This window comes from Pagrus major, chromosome 13, assembly GCF_040436345.1.
Source record: "Pagrus major chromosome 13, Pma_NU_1.0".
Classification (NCBI taxonomy): domain Eukaryota; kingdom Metazoa; phylum Chordata; class Actinopteri; order Spariformes; family Sparidae; genus Pagrus; species Pagrus major.
In genome coordinates, this window is record NC_133227.1 from 14,258,955 (window position 1) to 14,278,407 (window position 19,453).

At 41.2% G+C, this 19,453-nt stretch overlaps 1 protein-coding gene across 1 annotated transcript in view; it reads right to left on the minus strand.

Annotated features, from left to right (window-relative positions):
* Window positions 1–19,233, minus strand: part of jam3b (junctional adhesion molecule 3b) — a 41,405-nt gene extending 22,172 nt beyond the window's left edge. Inside the window, exon 1 of the mRNA XM_073479576.1 lies at window positions 19,087–19,233. Within this exon, the coding sequence (XP_073335677.1) occupies window positions 19,087–19,135 (49 nt within the window). The 5' untranslated portion in view covers window positions 19,136–19,233. The remainder of the gene's footprint in view (window positions 1–19,086) is intronic.
* Between the last annotated feature and the right edge of the window lie 220 nt (window positions 19,234–19,453).

A 19,453-nucleotide genomic window follows, 5' to 3' on the forward strand; every position in this document is an offset into this window, starting at 1 on the left:
TTTACTCTTCCACCTTACACACAGTGCCTTTCACTCACCACACTGCCTTTCACAGCATTAAGCCATCAGTTCATATCAGGGAACTCACAGATTCCTCAGACAGTAAATGGTTGTTTAGGAAATGTGTCTAAAATACTCATATATTCACTCAACTTGAAACTGTTATCACAATACTTAGGTCTTACTTCTTTATCTCCTGAATAATTTAGTTTAATAAGTGTATCTATTCCCATTCAGGCCTTTAATTAGGGACTTCCTAAAATAAATTAATTTATCAAATTAATATAGCGGGGTGGAAGGATAAAGTAGCAGAAAATGGAAATACATTATTGAAAATAAATGGTACTTAAATACACAAGTAAATTGGAGTTAGCTGCATTCTATCACTGGTTATCCTAAATATTGACACAAATTTTTTTATTTATACTGCACATGTATATCAAGAAGACTGATAACTGAATATGGGTGTGTGCATCGATAAAGTTTGACAAGATTCATATCAGTCATAAAACAGATGAATCCGAGCTGTAAGGATATATAATGGACACTGAAGTAATTGCTTTTGTGCAAGTGTGTATTATATATATATATTTTACATTATACACTGTTTTATAATTATAATTCTTTTTAATCCCTTTATTATTAACTTCATTATACAAGACAATCCCATGCAACAACATTACTGAGAAAGTGAGCACACAGTCTGACTGCTGAAGAATATATAGAACATACAGAAAATCCTTACTTTTCGTCACATGGATAATTGGTGTATAAACACCTCTTAGCAGGAACCCTCTGTTCTTAAGCCACGTATCCTCTCATGCTGCCACAGTTGTTGTTGACAATCAGGCATTTACAAGGAACTGATATCCACTGAATGATCTTCAATGATAATATTACTCATTCATTAAGTCATGTGAAATATCTTGGCCCAGAGATAATCAGATCCTGGTTGCTGTATAAAAATAGTACTGTTGTTTGGTGTCACACTGCCTCTTCACATGGTCCCAGCATCAATGCATGCCAATGGAGACCTTTGTTTTGTGACACAGTTTCAGGCAGTAGGAGTGAATGAATGCTTAATTAAGCAGAACAATGGTTGATGGGTATTGTGACTGAGGACCACGTACATTGTGGAAGTGTAGACCTAAATCTATTGAGCAGAAATCCAGTCATGAGATCCTGAAGGACAACCTGATACTCCATAGAGTTATATTTGCGATGCAGTGTAATTCCAGTATTGCACTCTCTGCTGAAACACTGTGCCCCCCTCCTCTAGCTGTCTGAACATGAATAATTAGCAACATGACTGTCTGTCACCTCTGCAATGATATTAATTCTGTTTAAAGAAAGTCAGAATGTAAGAAATCAAACACCACTAGAAACTGTAAAGTGTACTGCTTCATTTTATGGTGTTTTCAGTAGTAATGTAAAATAATACATACTGTATGTCCACTGTATCATATCAACATTCCTACAATATGCATCCTATCATGTTCTAATTACATATATGGTATATGAGCTGACTTTCTTGTCAGGAGATAGAGGGTATAGTGGTGAGGTGATCAGCTGCTAAGCAAGAGACCACTGTTGGTGAAGGCGTTTTCAGATCTTTAAGCGCCAAAGACACTGGAAATTTCTGATGATACGTTGGGATGATTTCTAGCTGTGTTCATGGCAACCAAACCAGACATTTAGCAGTGTTTGTGGCAACCGAAACAAGTATTTTATGCTAAAATATGATCTTTTCCCAACCCCAACTGAGTGTTTTTTGTCCCCTAACGTACCCATAGGCACAGGGCTGTCACAACATAAAATTGAAAATTGAACATAAATAAATGTAAATTTGCAGCATAAAGAAATGTCAAGTTTCAACATATCTTTGATTTGCTGAAACGTATATTACCAACGTTTATTCTGGGGGTTGGGTTGCTGTATTAGTGGCTGTGACAATTATACAAAATTTAAAATAATAGCTGCAAGAGAGATAACAAGCCTGTAACTGTTGATACATGGCAGATTTCCATATCAGTTCTGAAGCTCAACTGCACTTTAATGATGTGGACCATCGCATGTAATATCCTACGATCATGAACTGTTCCTCGAGCATTCAAACGTTCAGACACTATATATAGCAACTGTCAGCACGACCCCCACAGTCTGCTAATTGGGATCCTTCCCAGGTAAGAGGTGTAAGCAGTGGTAGCTCCCCCTGCCTTCCATAGGCAACCAGAGAACCCATGACCATACTTCATGATGAAATAATTGGCTGCTCGTGCTCATTTTTCTAGCCCAGGTCAACCTCTTGAGGGAGACAGTGAGAACGCCTTGTCAAAACAGATTGAAGCATAAGGCCAAGAGGGTGAGCGGGCCTCCCCTGGCGCAGCATCTCTGTTATGCGAACAATCTGACGTGCCGCACATGTTGGATGTCCAATTGAATTGGGGAGCTCCATGGCGTCAGCTTAAAGGAGATCTAACAGGAGGGGGTGGGGGCTAATTCAACTAGCTGCAACAGTTTTTTGGGCTGCAGTCAGAGTCAAATCCCATGCTTGAATTGAAGCTGCTACCACAAAAATCTGTGTTAAATCGCACCACACTCAGTGCCAGAATTAGCTCCTCACCACTCTCTGCACAGATGGCATGAGCGGCGCTCATTGCAAATGCTTCACATTCTAGTCCAGGCTGCCTGACCCCTTCCTTAATCCTAATTAGGAATGCAATTTCCACATGGGCCCTTTTCAACCATGATGAAAATAAATGTTTGTATGGCTACGGGAGTGGCTTATGGGTAGTATCATTTCATGATTCCATGAGTCCACTGATTGTGACGCCATTTTAAACTGATCTCTAGAGCAGGGTTTTAAATGACTGTTGCTACTGTGCACTAACCTACATTCTTCCCTGCGAGTCAACAATGAATTGGTCAGATAATAATACATAGTGATAAATCCCTGGATAACATCCTGTTGCCTGTAACCACGCACACCAAAACCTCCCCCACTCGCTATACTTACACATGCACACACACACATTCGATCCTCAATAAAAATATTCACCGTTTTTTTTTTTTTTTTTAAAGCTTTCCATCAGCACGCCACAAAAGATTAACCAATAATTCCTCTACAACATATAAAGATCTGGAAACCCTCACATCTGCAGATATCAGGCTAATCTGGATGCTGGGATATTAACATGGGTCTTTTTTTTTTTTTTGACCAGCCAGCAGTTCCTTTACCTAATAATGCTCATTTGGCCAGAGAGATGGGGGCAGCTGAGCCACTCTGCCACAGCCTGCAGAGATAAGCGCTCATTGTTGAGTGCGTGGACGATGAGCGGAGCCGACCACGATGAGCTAAGGCTCAACTGACAACTGAACAATAATACAACACCACACAGCAGAGACATGTTGACTTAGCAGGTCCAAAAGGTTTAATCTGCCTCACTTCCTGCATGCTCCAAGGATGCCCGCTGAAAAGAGCCGAACTGAAAGAGTGCTTTTTGTGATGCAGCCTTTAGGGACACACCAACTTTTTATACAACTCTGCTGACTTTTATTTTAAACTGTTTTCATGAGCTGCGTATTCCCACAACCTGCACATCTCCACAGCACGGACAGGAGTTGAGTGTTTATTTAATACCTCTGCACTGGCAGTTCTCTCATCTGAGGCTCACTTTAACTAAATGACAACAAGCAACTAAGCATGAATGCCAACAGACAAATGCAACAGTGCATTAAACACACACAAGAAGAGTGGAGCCACATGCACTCATGTCTTGAACTGTGTAGCTGCACATTTATGGTACTCAGGAGCATAATGTGTGAGATGGCAGCAGGAAGCTTATAAAGTCTTCATAATAGGGCCTCCCAGCAGCATTCAGCTCAGTCATCAAGATGCTATCAGTTCTGAAACAGCAGGCCCAGGACAAATCCCAGTATTTCTAACGTCTACTCTTACAACAGTGGCTTCCCACAGCCCGGACTATTAACTGGTCTTTGTTCTCACTCTGAAACAAAAGGCATTTTGTGTAGTAGAAGTCTGAATACTGGAAAAGCACAGTGGTTAGATTGACATGATGCATTTCTGATCACTGGTGGAGACAATCATTTCAGAAAGCCTCTCTTTCCTGGGTTCATTATAAATAAAACTGAGTTCTTAGACCTTTAACTTATTTCGCAACACTGTTTTTTTCAACAGATGACTCATAACTCTTCCAGTAACCTGTTTATATTCTAAGAATCATACACATGCCATTTGATTTAACTGTTTTCCACAAACCATAGACTGTACTGAGATTGGTGAGAGCACTAAAATCTGATGTACTGTATGACTACAATACATCATCAGCGAGGCTTCTAAATTCACAATCAACTAACAAACTCCAGATGCTGTTTATAGAAATACAATATAAATGAGGGTTTACTCAGCATGTGATTGCTGAACAGTTTAATAAAAACCAGACAGAAGGGAGTGTCTGCTGACTTTGTGAGAAAAAAAGCTCAAGTCAATCAGCATGGTCAAGCAAAGAGTCAAGGGGTCAAACATTTCACTGCTAAAAGATCTGCTCTTTGACAAAGATTTCCTTTAAAGAAGGCTCTCGCAAACTGTGGCAACTGGCCCGCATGTTGTATAATGCTGTGGGTGGCAATTCTAACAGTTTCATTGTTCCTTAGTAAGCACTAATATGGAGTACATGAAGAGGAGTGCAGAATGTGAGGTCGCCAAAAGTGTGTGACTGTGTGGGGATGACTGGTCACAGGTGAAATGTGCTTTGACAGGCAGGCGTGGTGGAGGGGACTGGGGTCAACTCATTTTTAAAACAAGACTAACTGGAGAAAGTGATGGCACAGGGGGCACGAGCATTTAGAAAAAGAGACAACTTTCACCTCTGTGTTTGTTTAGGGGTCCCTTTGGAAAGGTCTTTCTAGGTGATGTGCGAACTCAGTAGAATACGCACATTATTTGTCTGAGGCATCTAAATCACAAGAAAGCTTGAAATTGAGAGAGGTGTTAAAGGATAAGTTCACCCATAAATGAAAATCAGTCATTATTTACTTACTCCCATGCCAATGGTAGGTCTGGTGAAGTTTTTTTTTCCACAAAACATATCTGGAGATTCACGGTAAAACAGCGTTGCAGCATTCTTCTTAACAACTTAAGTAGATGGGGACTTGTTTTAAAGTGAAACTAAACGACTGAAAGGAAACATAAAATGTCTCCACACAGCTCGTCTGGCGTAATCCAAGTCTCTGGAAATCCAGAGATCCTAAATTGATTAAAAAAGACGTTATTTACAGCCTTGATGTGCGGTCTCGCTTGTGCACCACTTTAGATGGGGTGCCTGCTTAGCTTATTAGCTAGCTTTGGCTTGAAAAGGAATGTAAATAATGTCTAATAATGTCGAATCAATTTGGGATCTTGGTAGACGAGCTTTATTAGTTTTGTATTTTTTTCTGTATTTTTTTTTTTTGTTGCTTTAAAACAAGTCCCCAGCTACTTCAGTTGTTTAGGAGAATGCTTCAATGCTGCTTTGCTGTGTGCGTGAACTTATCCTTTAGATGTTCAATTATATATTTAACATTTACTAAAATTCCATGGCTTCACACGGAAATCAAAATATATAAACAAACAGCTTTGTGTTTTGCTATGTGTTTATTCAAATCTCTGAAATAACTCCTAATTAACAGGGTGGAGTTGCCTGCTCTCATAAGCCACATACTGAAAAAAGACATCCAAATTCCATTTTGCAAGACACATTAACTGTGAATAAATCATGACTGTTGCTCATTTCAAGAGACAGTTGTTTATGAACATTATGTGCCTACTATGTTAAATAAATAAATAAATAAATATTGAGCCATCAAAGTGTGCAAATTCCAAACAAGAATTTGCCAACAAGCAGCCCCTCAGACACCAAATGTGCATTAAGGCATACTCTCGAGTCAAATAGTTTGGACAGACTGACTGAGCTGTGGGACAGGGAATGTCGCTTAAACAACAGCTGGGGAGGGAAACCATCTGAGGCTCCTGCTGCGGCCCCCACTGCTGGAGCCGCACTTCCATCACCTGCTCAGGGAGGAATCCTTGATGGGTTTCCGTGGGAAATACCAGACAGAGGCATCAGACAGCCAAACGACCGAACATTTCATGCCTCCCATTCTGTTTCCAGGCTCTAACATCAACTATGCTGCCATGCTTACAGTCACACAGGAAGTAAAGGTGTACTGTTCATAGTTACAGTGTGACCTACTGGTCCGGGAAACAATGGCTAAGTTCCAAAGTGCTTTCATGGTAAGAATAGAGGACAGCTGGCGACCTCAGTCACCTGCTGTCTCTGCTTGCGTCCAACATTATTGCTCTGTGGCATTCCGCAGGCTGAGCATGGCATACATGTGCTGTCCTGTTCAATATTTTGTTGATTACATGGAAAATGATGTCCTTTGTGACAATCAAAGACATAGTTTAATATCACACACACATGAAAATAATGACTTTTTTGAATTGAATCATTTTTTTCTCCTATAGTTGAGAGTGCAGGAACATTTTACTAAGCAGATTATAATGTGCTTTTTGGTTGGTGTTTACATGCAAACACAAAAACAAAAACCTGCACACATCTGGCGCTTGATCCAGTAAGGAAATCCAAACCTCATGGAGTTTACCTCGTCAAATTATACAGATTGTGCTGCGGCTTTACATGCAACATGGATGTGGAATGATTCAGCTGTGTGAAGGAAAAAAATAACCTGTTAACTAATTACTGTACAAGCGCACATTGGTCAGAGTGAGCAGAATATTCCATCAATCAGAAATAGAGTCACTAGTCTGGCTGATGCCTCCAATAAGAAATATTCAGACTGCACTGGATTCTGTGGTGTGGGCTCAGCATGCCCAGCCCTGATAAGCCACAGCTACCACTGATTGGCAAAATGCCAGACTCAATCTGCTTAAATGCATCCATCTCAACACAGATAGGACAACAGTATAATAGAGTAGGCATAAGTCCCATTCATGAGGATCATTCTGCTCATATCTGACTGAAACCTTTAGGTTGGATACCAGCACATTACAGCAGTCCTTCAAAGCTCATCCCTCCATGCAGAACAGAACGTCTCACTGAACAACGTTACCACGCTAACAATCTCCCTAAAGGAAGCCGCCCACAGATGTGAACACTGATGATCTTGAGTGTTGATGATCTGAGATAAAACTGTATAGACGCTCAGTTCTGCATGAGTGATCCGCGGCGAGGGAAGGGCGGAGGGTTGGGGGTGTAAGTAGGGGGACTCATTACACACGAGCACTGGCTGGACGGAGGCTGTTTAGAGACACTAGTCAGCGCGGAGATACAGATTCCCTCTGAAAGTGTGCTGGAAAGCTTATGAAACCATAAGATCATTGTTCTAGCTCGAGCCAGATCGAGCCAGAATCAATGGCTCTGGGGCAGTTTTCAACTTTGGGTTGGAGTGCGGCCTGTTGTATGTTTCCCCTCTTGTTCACCACCCACACACATGTATTCTGAGGCCTCATATGAGAACTGTAAACTTTACCCCTGCTGACTAAATGGCTTTTGTTCTCCTGTTTTCTGCCGTTGTTTTTTATTTTCTCAATAAATTATTTGTTGGCTCTTTGCTTTTGTATGTTGAATATTTTAGGAACTGCACATCTGTGCTCTCTGTATTCTTAGGTTCAAGAGCTTTGAGATGTGACTTTGTTTTTATTGATGAGCAAGACAAGAAGCAGACTGCAACTAATCAAGAAACTAGTCAAGCAACTGAGGAATCAGGTACAATTTTGTCTTAGCAGGATCTACTTTTTCTAAAGTGTAAAAACTCTCCTGGTAAGATTGTTGAAGTTACTTTCAAACCCAGATCATACAGGCATACTAGGTATTCTCAAGTCACTACACTTAAAGGTCACAACACAAATTTTACACATCAACGCTTTGTTCCCACAGTTTTATTTTGGTAAGTAGTATTGTTAAATACTACACAGTATATTTAAAAAGGAAGAAGAATGGGTGGGGGGGAAAAATATCTCTGGTTCTGCAGTAACGATTTCGATCAAATGTTTTTGAAATGTCCATAATGAGTCCAACAGTGTTATAGGAGTGCATTGCTAGACCAGTGGACTGCTCTTTTAATTAGAAATGATCAGACAGAATGGAGCTTGTCATTAGGGTACAAGAGAGCGAGTTCAAAAAGAATTGCTTAATTAATCCTGCTTAGATTTTTTATTTTCATTTTCTGAACTTTCTACATAGTTTGAATATGAGAATTCACAGGGGCAACAATGCAAAAGAATGTGGCCATATTACTGTCAACTTAGAGCCTGTACTTGTCTTGTTTAACCTGTCTGTTAAAATATCTATTCCATCTATTTTGGGATCTTTCCATGCAACGAAAATAGTTTTAAATGACCTTAAAAGACCCCCAGTGGATTCTTTTATAGTTACCTTTTAAGCTCTCATAATGACCATTGTATAAATATATTAATCTGACTTTGGAAGTAGAGCAGTCTTGTGAAAGGAAATGGCAGAGTAGATAACATGGTCATTTTGGGAATGACTCTGCCCTTACAGGATATGAGGTTTAATGTTGAGAAACTGACAATTAAGGCTAATTACAGTCTTAAAGAATTCAGGAAATCCCTGAACACAGATGGGCTGTGGAATATTCACTGACTCATCCTCTGTTTCTGTCATTTCTTCCCATTTTCTTGTTTTCCGTCATTTAGCCCAGGTCAATACAGACGACAGCATCTGAAAATATATTTCAAAATGTTGTTTCCCTTAAGCTCTGCTGGTCTGTGGACAGTCTTGTCAACAGTTCTCTTAAGTCTCTGTGAAGGTTTTGTAGCTAAAATTATAGGACAGTCACAACTTAATACTTACTGCACGTCTCTGATCAGCTCTGAAGCTGCAGCCTTGCCATTTTAAGTGACCTGTTACAATGATGACAAATGCCTGACAAACCACTGAGTCACGATGAAATCCACCCAAATTGCTTTCTCCTCTTTCCCCTCTATTGCTTTCTATGACACACATGCAAAGCCCCCTCTATTGGGGCTCGGTACAGGGCCAGCAACCATGTTACAAACTCGTCGCCTATGTCTGGCATCCTGACAAATATCCGAGGCACTTGCTTACCCAAAGTCTGCCCTCACACACATGTGGCAACAGCACTGTGTGCGCTGAGCTATACTCTTGCATGATCCACAGCAAAGGCTAAAAAGCATGGACGATCCAGGCACTCTAGATCTTTTCTGACAGAATCAAGAAATTCCATTAATGCTCCGAGATATCAACCATTTCCACTCTCTTTAAGTATTTATTCCTGTTCCACCCAATAACACTTTGAATGAGGACAATTCTTCACACAGCTGATGAGGAAGTTTTAAAGGAAAAAGGGGAAGAGCACTGGGCTGAAGGTATTCATGATCATCTACTTTGTCACCATTTGACCTAAAAGCCACTGGTGTACGTGGTCAATAACATCAGATCGATGCCATTTTAATTACTGTCTACCAAAAGATATTTTGGCAAGCTCTAAAGCAGCATAAGCAGCATTGAACTGGAATTGCTATCAATTCCAGTTCAATCTCAACATATTTACCACTAAGTAGTCCAGAAGGGATAGCCCTCACACCATATGGCCACATGGTCTGGTTACAATCTGCCAACTCTATCTGTCCAGTCAGCTGAATGCATTCTGACTGTACTGGTGGACTGTCTACAGCAGCAGTCCTTTTGATTATAGCTACTATACAGCTTTTGGAATTTACATGAAACAGTTTTAATTATACCTGTATATCCTCATGTACCAATTGAAGAAATAGCTGGATATTTTGGGACATATGCATACTAGCTTTCTGGTGTTCTGGCAGTTAGATGAATAGATTGATACCACTCTCATGTCTGTAGGGTAAATATGAAGCTACATCCAGCAGGCTAGCTTAGCATTGAGACTGGAAACCAGTCCAAACACAAGAAAATCCTCCTACCAGCCCCTCTAAGGTTTACTTATTAACACGTTATATCTCATTTGTTTTATCTTAACAACTTGCTGTTTCACGTGTGTTTATGTGCTGAATTATTTCTGGTAGCTTAGCAGTTGCTTCCAGCTGGGAAATAGACAGAATCACTGTGACGTCACAGTATGTTTTGCTAACAACAACAGTCACAGCTGTCATTTTCAGCTCAGTGCTCATTTTATGCACTGTGTTGCTTTGCTAGCATATTTTGCTATTCTATTTAATGCTTATTTGTTATTGCTACTTCAAATTAAAACTCAACTTGTGTTAAACCAGTTAAATGATTTTAATGTGAAGCTGCAGCTTTAAGAAATGGTTGGTTTGCATTAGTAGTGAATGAACACAGCACTGCAGATAGTGAGCGTCTTTTCTTTTTAAAAAGCCCAGCGTATCAGGTATTACCAGTGTTGTCACAAGCTTATTAGTCGGTGGGAAAATGTTGTCACTGTGGCAACCCTACTGCTGGTCAGACAAACTGCTGTCATTTTCTTTAGTCTGTAGCCCAACAGGTAAATTAGGGGCCAACCGAACATTAGTGAAAGTGTTGTTATTATTGAGATATTAAAGCATCAAACATGCATTATATATACTTTGAAACAGCATAATGAAAAATGAAAAATAAAATTGTATCTAAGCTATTACACGAGGTAGGGATTTTCCACCTGGTACTTATGGTAAAAAACCCCACTGTGATCCATCAGATAACCCTCAGTAAAATGTAGAAGTCTTATTTTTACACTTGTGTTTTTGAATGGACAACAAATGAGACATTTTAATTTGTGCACTTAATTTAAACATGCTATTTTGGTGGATTTTGTTACCTTTGGCCAGAGCCAGGTTAGCTATGTCCTCCTGTTTCCAGTCTTTGTGCTGAGCTAAGCTAACCGGCTGCTGACTGTAGATTCATAAACAGTCTAACAGACAGTAATGGGAGTGGTATCAATCCTCTCATCTAATTCTCTGCCAGAAAGTGCACTTCCCAAATGTTGAACAATTCAGTGAATATTTAATACATGACGTATAAGACAATATATCTAATGGCTCAAATAGTAAAAGCTTCATGGGCTCTTAAGTGTAATGTCTTGCGGCCTGTCACAAATAGTGACATTTGAATTCTGTGAGGTTGGAAATAATCGAGTATCAAACTCCAGAGCAGACTAAGGCAGTTGTAGTACTCTTATTAAAAACAAAATCTAATTTGTGATTTATTTTCACAGTCAGCAGTGTCCTATATTATTTTAAGCTGAACATGAGATGGTGTTAAGAATGACTGCAGATGATTTGATGCTGAGCATTTACCTCATTCTACCTCAATAATGAATGTCTGAACTGATAAAACTACAAAGTCAGCAGGGCCAGCACGAAACATTTTACAAAGAGACCCACTGCTTTTCCATTATTACTCTTACACACATGCACGCACAGGCAAGTTAATCATCACTAATAAGTCATTTGGATGTGCACCAAGATTTCTGTGTCATGTCTTACCCCAAGCACTCTGAAATCCCCTCTCTGCTGACTGTCCTGCTAAGTATGGAGCTACTCAGTCCCTCTTTTCAGAGATGAAGACTAAGATCAATCTTTGACATGAATTTCTGACCACTAAGAAAATGATTTGTTTGTTCTTTTCAGAAACACTTAGAGTGTTTCAGAACCTTACTGTCATTTCTAAGCTACATTCAGTGCTTGCTGAGTCTAAAAATGCCCGCCTTGCCAGCATGCAATAAATAATTTCCTCATTTTATTTATTTTTAAGTTAAGAGCATCAAGGTCTGGGTCTCGCTCACTGACCGAGCCCCATCTATCATGTCTATGCTGTGCTGTTTTGAACCCATTTTGCGCTGCCTGCCAGAGGATGCCAGTAAGTCACATGAAGTCCTCTAGTTGACATTTAGTGTCTCTGCTAAACTGACCATATCTAGCCCAAGCAATTAGCATGAACAGCCTTGTTTCTTTTGAAACTGAAATTCTGAAATCATTTAACAAGCATAATGTAACATGCTTTTTATTTTGATAGCTATATGTGTGACAGGTGCATCCACACCCCTACTGACTCCACAGTAGCATGCTGCAGGCCTGACATGAACCTGGATGTGGTGGATGGAGGTGTGGAAACCCCCTAATTACAGGCTACCAGATGTAAGGAAAGGAAATGAGCTTCAAGCACAACTGCTCCTGATTAGCAGAGGGAGTTCTTGAGCTAACAATAACGAGTGGCACAACAAGCTTATTTGCAGCACTGATATGGATCACAGGTACAGCTCTTCAGATGAGATCTCCATACGCTGCAGCCTGTTATCGCCCCCAAAACAACGCTAGATCGTAAGCCAAAATCACCATATCATTGTGCAGTAGAGATGATATAAACCAGGAAACTCACTCAAAAATATGCACTGAACAGCCAAAAGTCACTTCCTCAACCTGTAGTGAGAGGCAGGACATTACTGTATGTTCGTCATTCTGGGAGGTGTCAGTGGAGAGGTGGGGTCTTGTCTCCAAGGTAACAAACATACAGATAGTATGTATATTATTAGTCCTTCAAAATGCCTATGTGTGTCGTCAGGCTGAGATGTTATGTTACTTTATTTCCTTTGTAGTTATTGTTGACACATTATTAAAATAATTAGAATGCCGCTCAGGAGAGTGCAAACCTCCAGTATCTCCTTGAGGTGAAAAATTTCACAGAACTGAAAAGCAACCAAACAAAAAACAAGCAAAAAAAAAAAAAGTTTTTTGAGATATTGTTAATAAAACACCCTCAAATTAAAATTCTGTCATTATCTACTAACATCCATGCCAATAAAAGGGTGAAGTATTGTAGTCCACAAAACATTTTTGGAGCTTCACAGCAAAAAACAGTGTTGCAGCAGTAGATGGGGACTTGTTTTAAAACGTAGAAAACAACAGGCAAAAAATGTAAATAAATAAGTAAAAAAAATAGCTCCATACAGCTCGTCTGGCATAATCCAAGTCTCCGGAAGCCCCAAGATCCCAAACTGATTTTGATCTTGTCTAAAACTGTAGCTGCTAAGCTAAAAGCTTTAGCGCGACCCCATATGAAGTGAGTGCATGAGCTTGGCTGTGTGTCGAAGGTGTAAATAATGTCTTTTCAAATCAATTTGGGATCTCAGGGCCAAGCTGTTTAGAGTTTTTCTTTGTTTGTTTTTTTAATTGTTGCTTTTTACGGTTTAAAACAAGTCCCCATCCACTTCAGTTGTTTCAGGGAATGCTGCAATGCTGTTTTGCTGTGAAGCTTCAGATATGTTTTGTGGACTAAGAAACTTCAACCAACTATCCCTTGGCATGGGGGTGGGTAGATAATGACTGAATTTTCATTTTTAGGTGAACTGTTCTTTTAAGCTAGAAGTTTTATCCACAATCATTAACACGATAGATGTTTTAATGGTGGACCCAATGGGTTGGAATGAACAGTGATCAAACACCTGAGGTTGTCGGATGACTCTGCCTTGTGGCTATTTTTAGACAGTAATTGCCCTTTTGTTACAGCCTGGTAAACAAAGATGAATCCGGAGCGATTATCTGGTTATGACTCTCAGTGGGAGCGCAGCCTCAAGCTTTTTCCTTTCAGAGCAACAGCGGCTCAGCCACATGTAGTTCATTGCCTCTGCCATGTCATTAATGAAGCCCCTAATTATTTCACTAAGCTGACAGTGTCCCAATGTTTGATCGATGGCGGTCTTTTTTGACCTATTGATGTACTCCGTCAGTATCCAGTGAACCCACGCGCAGGAGAACTGCTATGGTGCTTCCTCCCTCCAGGGACCATGTGACCACAGATAAAGATCATCAAACAGGAAACCTCTGTTGCTGCCCTAAGCTCAGGCAGCCAGCACAGAAGCATCTTGGAGTTATCCTGTTGATCTAGAGTAGCCTAAACATCCAATAATAATGTCTTGTCCAAACAAACAACCACTTTACCCTCCTATTGAGGAAGAGCCATCATTTCCAAAAGCTCATTACTCTAAACAGGACGACTATTAACCTCTTATTCTCATGAATCCCTCTCTTGTCTGGGTATCTGATTATTAATCTGAACATGTTTTTCTGGTAACCTCACTAAATTCCTTATCCACACCGAGACCATTATAATATTTTCATATGGGCTTTTTGGCCAGCATGTACTGCCTGAAGGCTGGTTTTAGTTTATGACCGAAGGTTCTTTCACATGATAGTCTTATTGACATTTGAAGCACGCACATGCCAATGCCATTTCTGGAACGTGAGCACGTTCGTGTTTGCCTTTCAACCTCAGCATCTGCTGTAGCTTACTGTGAGCGAAAAAATGATAAAAGCAGGACAGAGAGTTGAATCCTTCTCTGTGTCAGGTTAAAATGGATTTCTGTCTCAGGAGATGTATTGTCACACCCAGCTTGTTTTCTAAACGCCTTCAACTAGCAACACTGCTGAGCTTTCTTCACAACTCCCCCTTACTGCTCTAACCTCAGCCAGCTCATCAACAGGGGTCTCTTTTATCTCTGAGGAAAACAGGTGGTTATGATTGTTAGTCAGTGCACATATGATGAGACGGTTTCTCCCCCCATGTGTTTTCTATTTGGAATGCTGCATTTGCTAACACGCACAGTCAGGTTTGGGAGGGACGCAGCAGATATTTCTGGTTGCGCCTGCGACGCTGCTCAAAACACCACCACCCACGCCTGCTCAGCTGTTTCGGCTCATTCCACAGTAAGGGCCATGTGCTGCTCTGACTTTATCCCATGGAGGGACTGTTGTTGCCCAGATATCCACATGGCTGACTGCAGTGATTTAAATGTGATCACAAAATTGTGTAATTTTGTAAAAGTAATTGGACAACTCTCAGTAAGGCCATAAACACACTTGTGGTAGCTGCAGATTGTCTTCCTGCTGCTAAGTCTGAGCTGAGACCAAAATATACAGCTATAGTCTCTTCTACACAGCCTATTTAAGTTATGAATGTCGCTGTTATTCCTCCTCACCGTTCTGTATAAAAGGTCTGAACACGGAATGAGGGGGCATTGTTGTTCCACCTTTAAGCCATCAGTAGTAACAGCGCTGAATGGACGTCTGGATAAAAAGGATGAGACGGCAGGATGGAACCCACACTGTTACATAGAGCTGCAACAGTTAGTCAAATTGTCGTTTAGTCGAACGAATTAAAATTAATCGCCAAATATTTTGATCATTGATAAATTGTATCAGCCTTTTTTCAAGTGAAAATGTCAAACATTTCCTGGCTCCAGCTTTGTAAATGTAAAGTTTGTTGCCTTTCTTTGTCATTTATGTCAGTACATAAAGAGTCTTTAGGTTTTGGACAGTTGGTTGACAAAAGAAGCAGTCTGAACGTGTCACTTTGGGCTCTGGGAAAGTGTGATGAGCATTTTATTTGACATTTTATAGACGGAAAAAATGTATCGTTTTATAGTGAAGATAATCATAAAATTAATCGATAATGAAAAAAAAAACTGTTTCAGAACTGACTTCCATGATGCCGGCATGCTATCAGAAATCACACAGTGGGGCAGCACATTGTTTGGTTCAGTGTAAAAAAAAAAAAGCAAAGCCAACAAAATGAGGTCTTTATGGCACTGTTGTGGGATCTCTGTGTAAAAACAGCTTATGATAAATCTGTTATGCCACTGACACCTCTCACTCAGGGCTGCCTGGAGGGAAGAAGTCTTGACTTGTAACAAACAAATGCTCAGCAGCGAGGGACTCCTTTCTGTTTGTCTGTCCCTGTTTTACTCTGCCATTTACTGTCTCTGCAGTAAAATGTCAGACTGTATGTGACTTGCCCACAGGGGCCGTACATGCCATTCAGAGAGTGCTCCAAACATTTGCTCACAAGCTTTGGGTTGGGTAGGGAAACATCTGACAACACGCAGCTCCTAGGGGAGCCACTATCCACAGTTATCTTGGGGCACACCGACTCCTGCCACACCAAACGGCTATGGCACACATGCCAAACGATGAAAAAAAGGGCCGACACTTGGCTCTGATTTAGACAAATGTTTAAAGAGCATGCTGGGTAACGTCACCCGATCAGCACCCCAGTTATGTGTGGGTTAGCGGATGTTCAAAGCTCTCTGGATGATGCAATGACTTATCAGCAGAGAGCACAGGGGAGGCTCAACAACAAGCTAGTGGACAGCTTTCTCTCTTATCTTATCCATTCAGATAAAGAGAGGGCTTGAATTGGATTATGCTGATGGCCATGAGTAAACACAAAGATAATGTCAAGTCATAAAAATGTCAATTGCACAGGAAAGGAAAAAAAAGATTTCAACACTTGAGCAAGTGTGAAAGCTGATTAATGAAGTATGAAACAATATTTGTCTTCTCTGAGTCTCAGGCATGAATTGTTAATGATCAGTTTCACAATTGTTTTTTGTTGTTGATGCAGTTTCAAAATTGCAACATTAAGGTCTGATGTATAGCTTTCCACAAGTGTTTCTTATAAGAGTCAAAGCAGTGATCTCAACGTTTATATTTGCTCTGTACTAATCCACTTTGAGTTTCTTCCAAGCTCCCAAATATCTTGGCCATATTCTTGGCAGGAAGGTTCTGGCAGATGTCCTCTTAAAGTACGTACCACGTTCTTTGGAATATTTTAAGTGAAATGGCTCAGGTGAAGCCAACAATGGAAAATTTTGACGCATTCCATTAGATCAGAATGGAAAGTCGGCTGTAAGCATGTGTACTTAAAATAACAATGGCCCTCATCTTTCGGTCCGCTGACAGATGACTGGGCTGATATTTGCAGCTATGTTCAGCCATGCTGGGTTTAGCCTTGCTTGGAATGGCTGGGGCTGTGCAGCCATTAAGATGATCGCTACCCAAAGAATGTCATGAATTGAAAATAACAAGCACATCTCACAGACACAGAAATAAGTGTGACCTACAGAACAAGATGCGAAGCAAACGACACGCTTATTCCACCAAGCGTTCTAATTACAGTCAGTGTCTATTAGTAATCTGTGCCTATCAGCACCAAATAGTTAATTCATAACACAGACTGCAGCCAGCTTTAGTCCAGCCAGATTTGTCCTGTATCTAAAGACAGTGGCGAGTCTGGCTGGGAGCCAGTCGGCCACATGGTTAAGCCCTGTCCAGGCAAGACAAAAGAAATTCTTAAATCTTCACCAGCTCACTGCCCCCCCCCCACCCCCTGAAAATGTCAATTGTGCTGCTTCCATGCCCTGTCACAGATTTACTCGGGGGAACATCATTACGAGTACTGACTTTGAAATGTATCGCTTGCAAAAGGAAAAAAATGAATATGAGCACACAGCCTCGAGGTGCGTCAAGAGACACAGTGTTGATAGCACCGCAACAGATTTCAAACAAGCTCCAGTGCAATTCCTAATTAAAGCAAAGAGAATAAGCCAATTCACACACTTGAGAGATCACAGGGGGTTCTTATGTCTGTGCGTCCCTTTGATCTGTATGTCTGTCCTCTCACACCTCGCTTCATTTGTGTCCAAGGAGAGAAAAACAAGCACCACATTTCATGGAAAAATTATATGAAAAAATTCAAAGCAGTTATTCACGAATAAACAGAGAAAGAGTAGAGGTTGTAGATGCATTCCTAAAAAAAGAGTGACAAAAATGTTTCTCAAAACATTTGTTACACTTAAAACGAAACTTAATTTCTTCTTAAATTTCAAACCCCTGGTCAAAGCAACAACCTCCTGTGCTCTAACGATGATCTGAACCATGTTTTAAAACGGTTTCCTAAATTAAAGCACGGCTTCAGCCCATGAAATCTATGGCCAGGCACAGGGTAGGCTGTCTGTATCAATGAAGGGATGAATAATGTCCCATTCTTTTTTAAACCTGAAGGCCTGAACACAAGAGCAGAGGACAAAAACAATTTCGACAAATTGCTCCACAGCACAGCAACAAGTGGCTCATCTCTGTTCTACTGTAGTTGATACTTAATCACATATAGTTAGCCTACATATAAGTAAAGACTTGGCATTGCTTTTCCTCCTTCATTCCAATCATGTTCAACTTCACATTAAAAGTATAACTTTACGGGATTTTCGCCCGCTTGCGCTGATATTCAAAGGAAAGTGCTTCGCTCTTACAGGTGACCGTTTATCGCTTCCAGCCACACAATTGAAAAAGTGGGGGATACAGGGTCTTTAAGGTTGATATAGTGAAACGAATCGATTTTCCGACGGCTGTTTCTGTTGACCAGCTCAGCTCTGGTGCGGTTTGAAAGGGTCCAGCAGCAGCAGCAGCAGCAGCAGCGGGAGGAGGAGGAGGAGGGGGTGGAGGACACCCACTGGCCTGGCTGGCTCCTCCCGCGGACAGCCTGCTTTATTCCGCCGCAGGAAAAACCGTTATCTCGCATCACTACTTCCAACATCTCGGCCATCACCACGGCTCCAAACCCACGTTAAATAGTTTAACGGCACGGGCAACGAAACTGCATTAATTCATATTTAATTCACAAACACCGAGTCTCTCCCCGAACTTGCGAGGCTGAAACTTTTCCAGAGTGAGGACACAGAAACGTGGTGGCTCGACCAGACTCAGTGAAATGTGCCGCTCAGTGAACTGATGCAAGAGCTCAACCTTTCGCTCACTGAGTCAGGCTATGCTAACGGCTACGTGCAGAGTTTATTTCAACATACAGCAGCGTTACTTCACTCATTCACTCCCGATAGACACAGTGAGGGAGAGGAGGCGATGAATCTGATACACCAGAGCTGCTTGAAACCATCGCTCGAGCCGTACGTTCGCCCGTCATGTTTACACTAAGTTCTATCAAAAATGGCGACTATGTTTCTCATTTCGTTAAGAGAATTAATAACCGTATTTACTTCACGTCGCAGAGACCTGTCTGTCTGGCTGTCACTCTGGCTCGACTTTACCGTTAGTTGCGTTCAGATAGGGTTACTTCTGAGGCACAGTCTATTTTCTTTTTGCCCCACGCTGGTGTAAAAACCTCGACCAAACAGATGCCGAAGTAAACAGCACTCGACGCTCACGTTCCTCGGGGAGAAAAGGGCGAAATAAAAGCAACTTGACGTGATTTGTGTACTTACAGTGAGTTGAGAGGAGAGTCAGGAGGCAAGCCAGACGTGTTTTCGCCATCTTGAAGTCGATGCAATGCTCGGTTTGACTGGCCGTACATGCGCAAAGTAGCCTAAAGAGCTTTGGTGTGGATGGAGAGAGGGAGAGAGACACAGGCACAGACTGAGAGAGAGAGAGGAGGGGGGGAGGGAGGGAGCGAGAGAGGGAGGGGGGTATTATATTAGGTTTCCATAGCTACCTAAAGCATCAGTCACACAGACAAGAATTTATAGTTGACACGATGTGGGAGGCTTTTACTACTGTGGCCTTATACTGTAGGCTGGCAGCAGCTGGGAGCTCAGATAGGAAACCACCAGCCTCCAGTCCTTTATGTGTTGT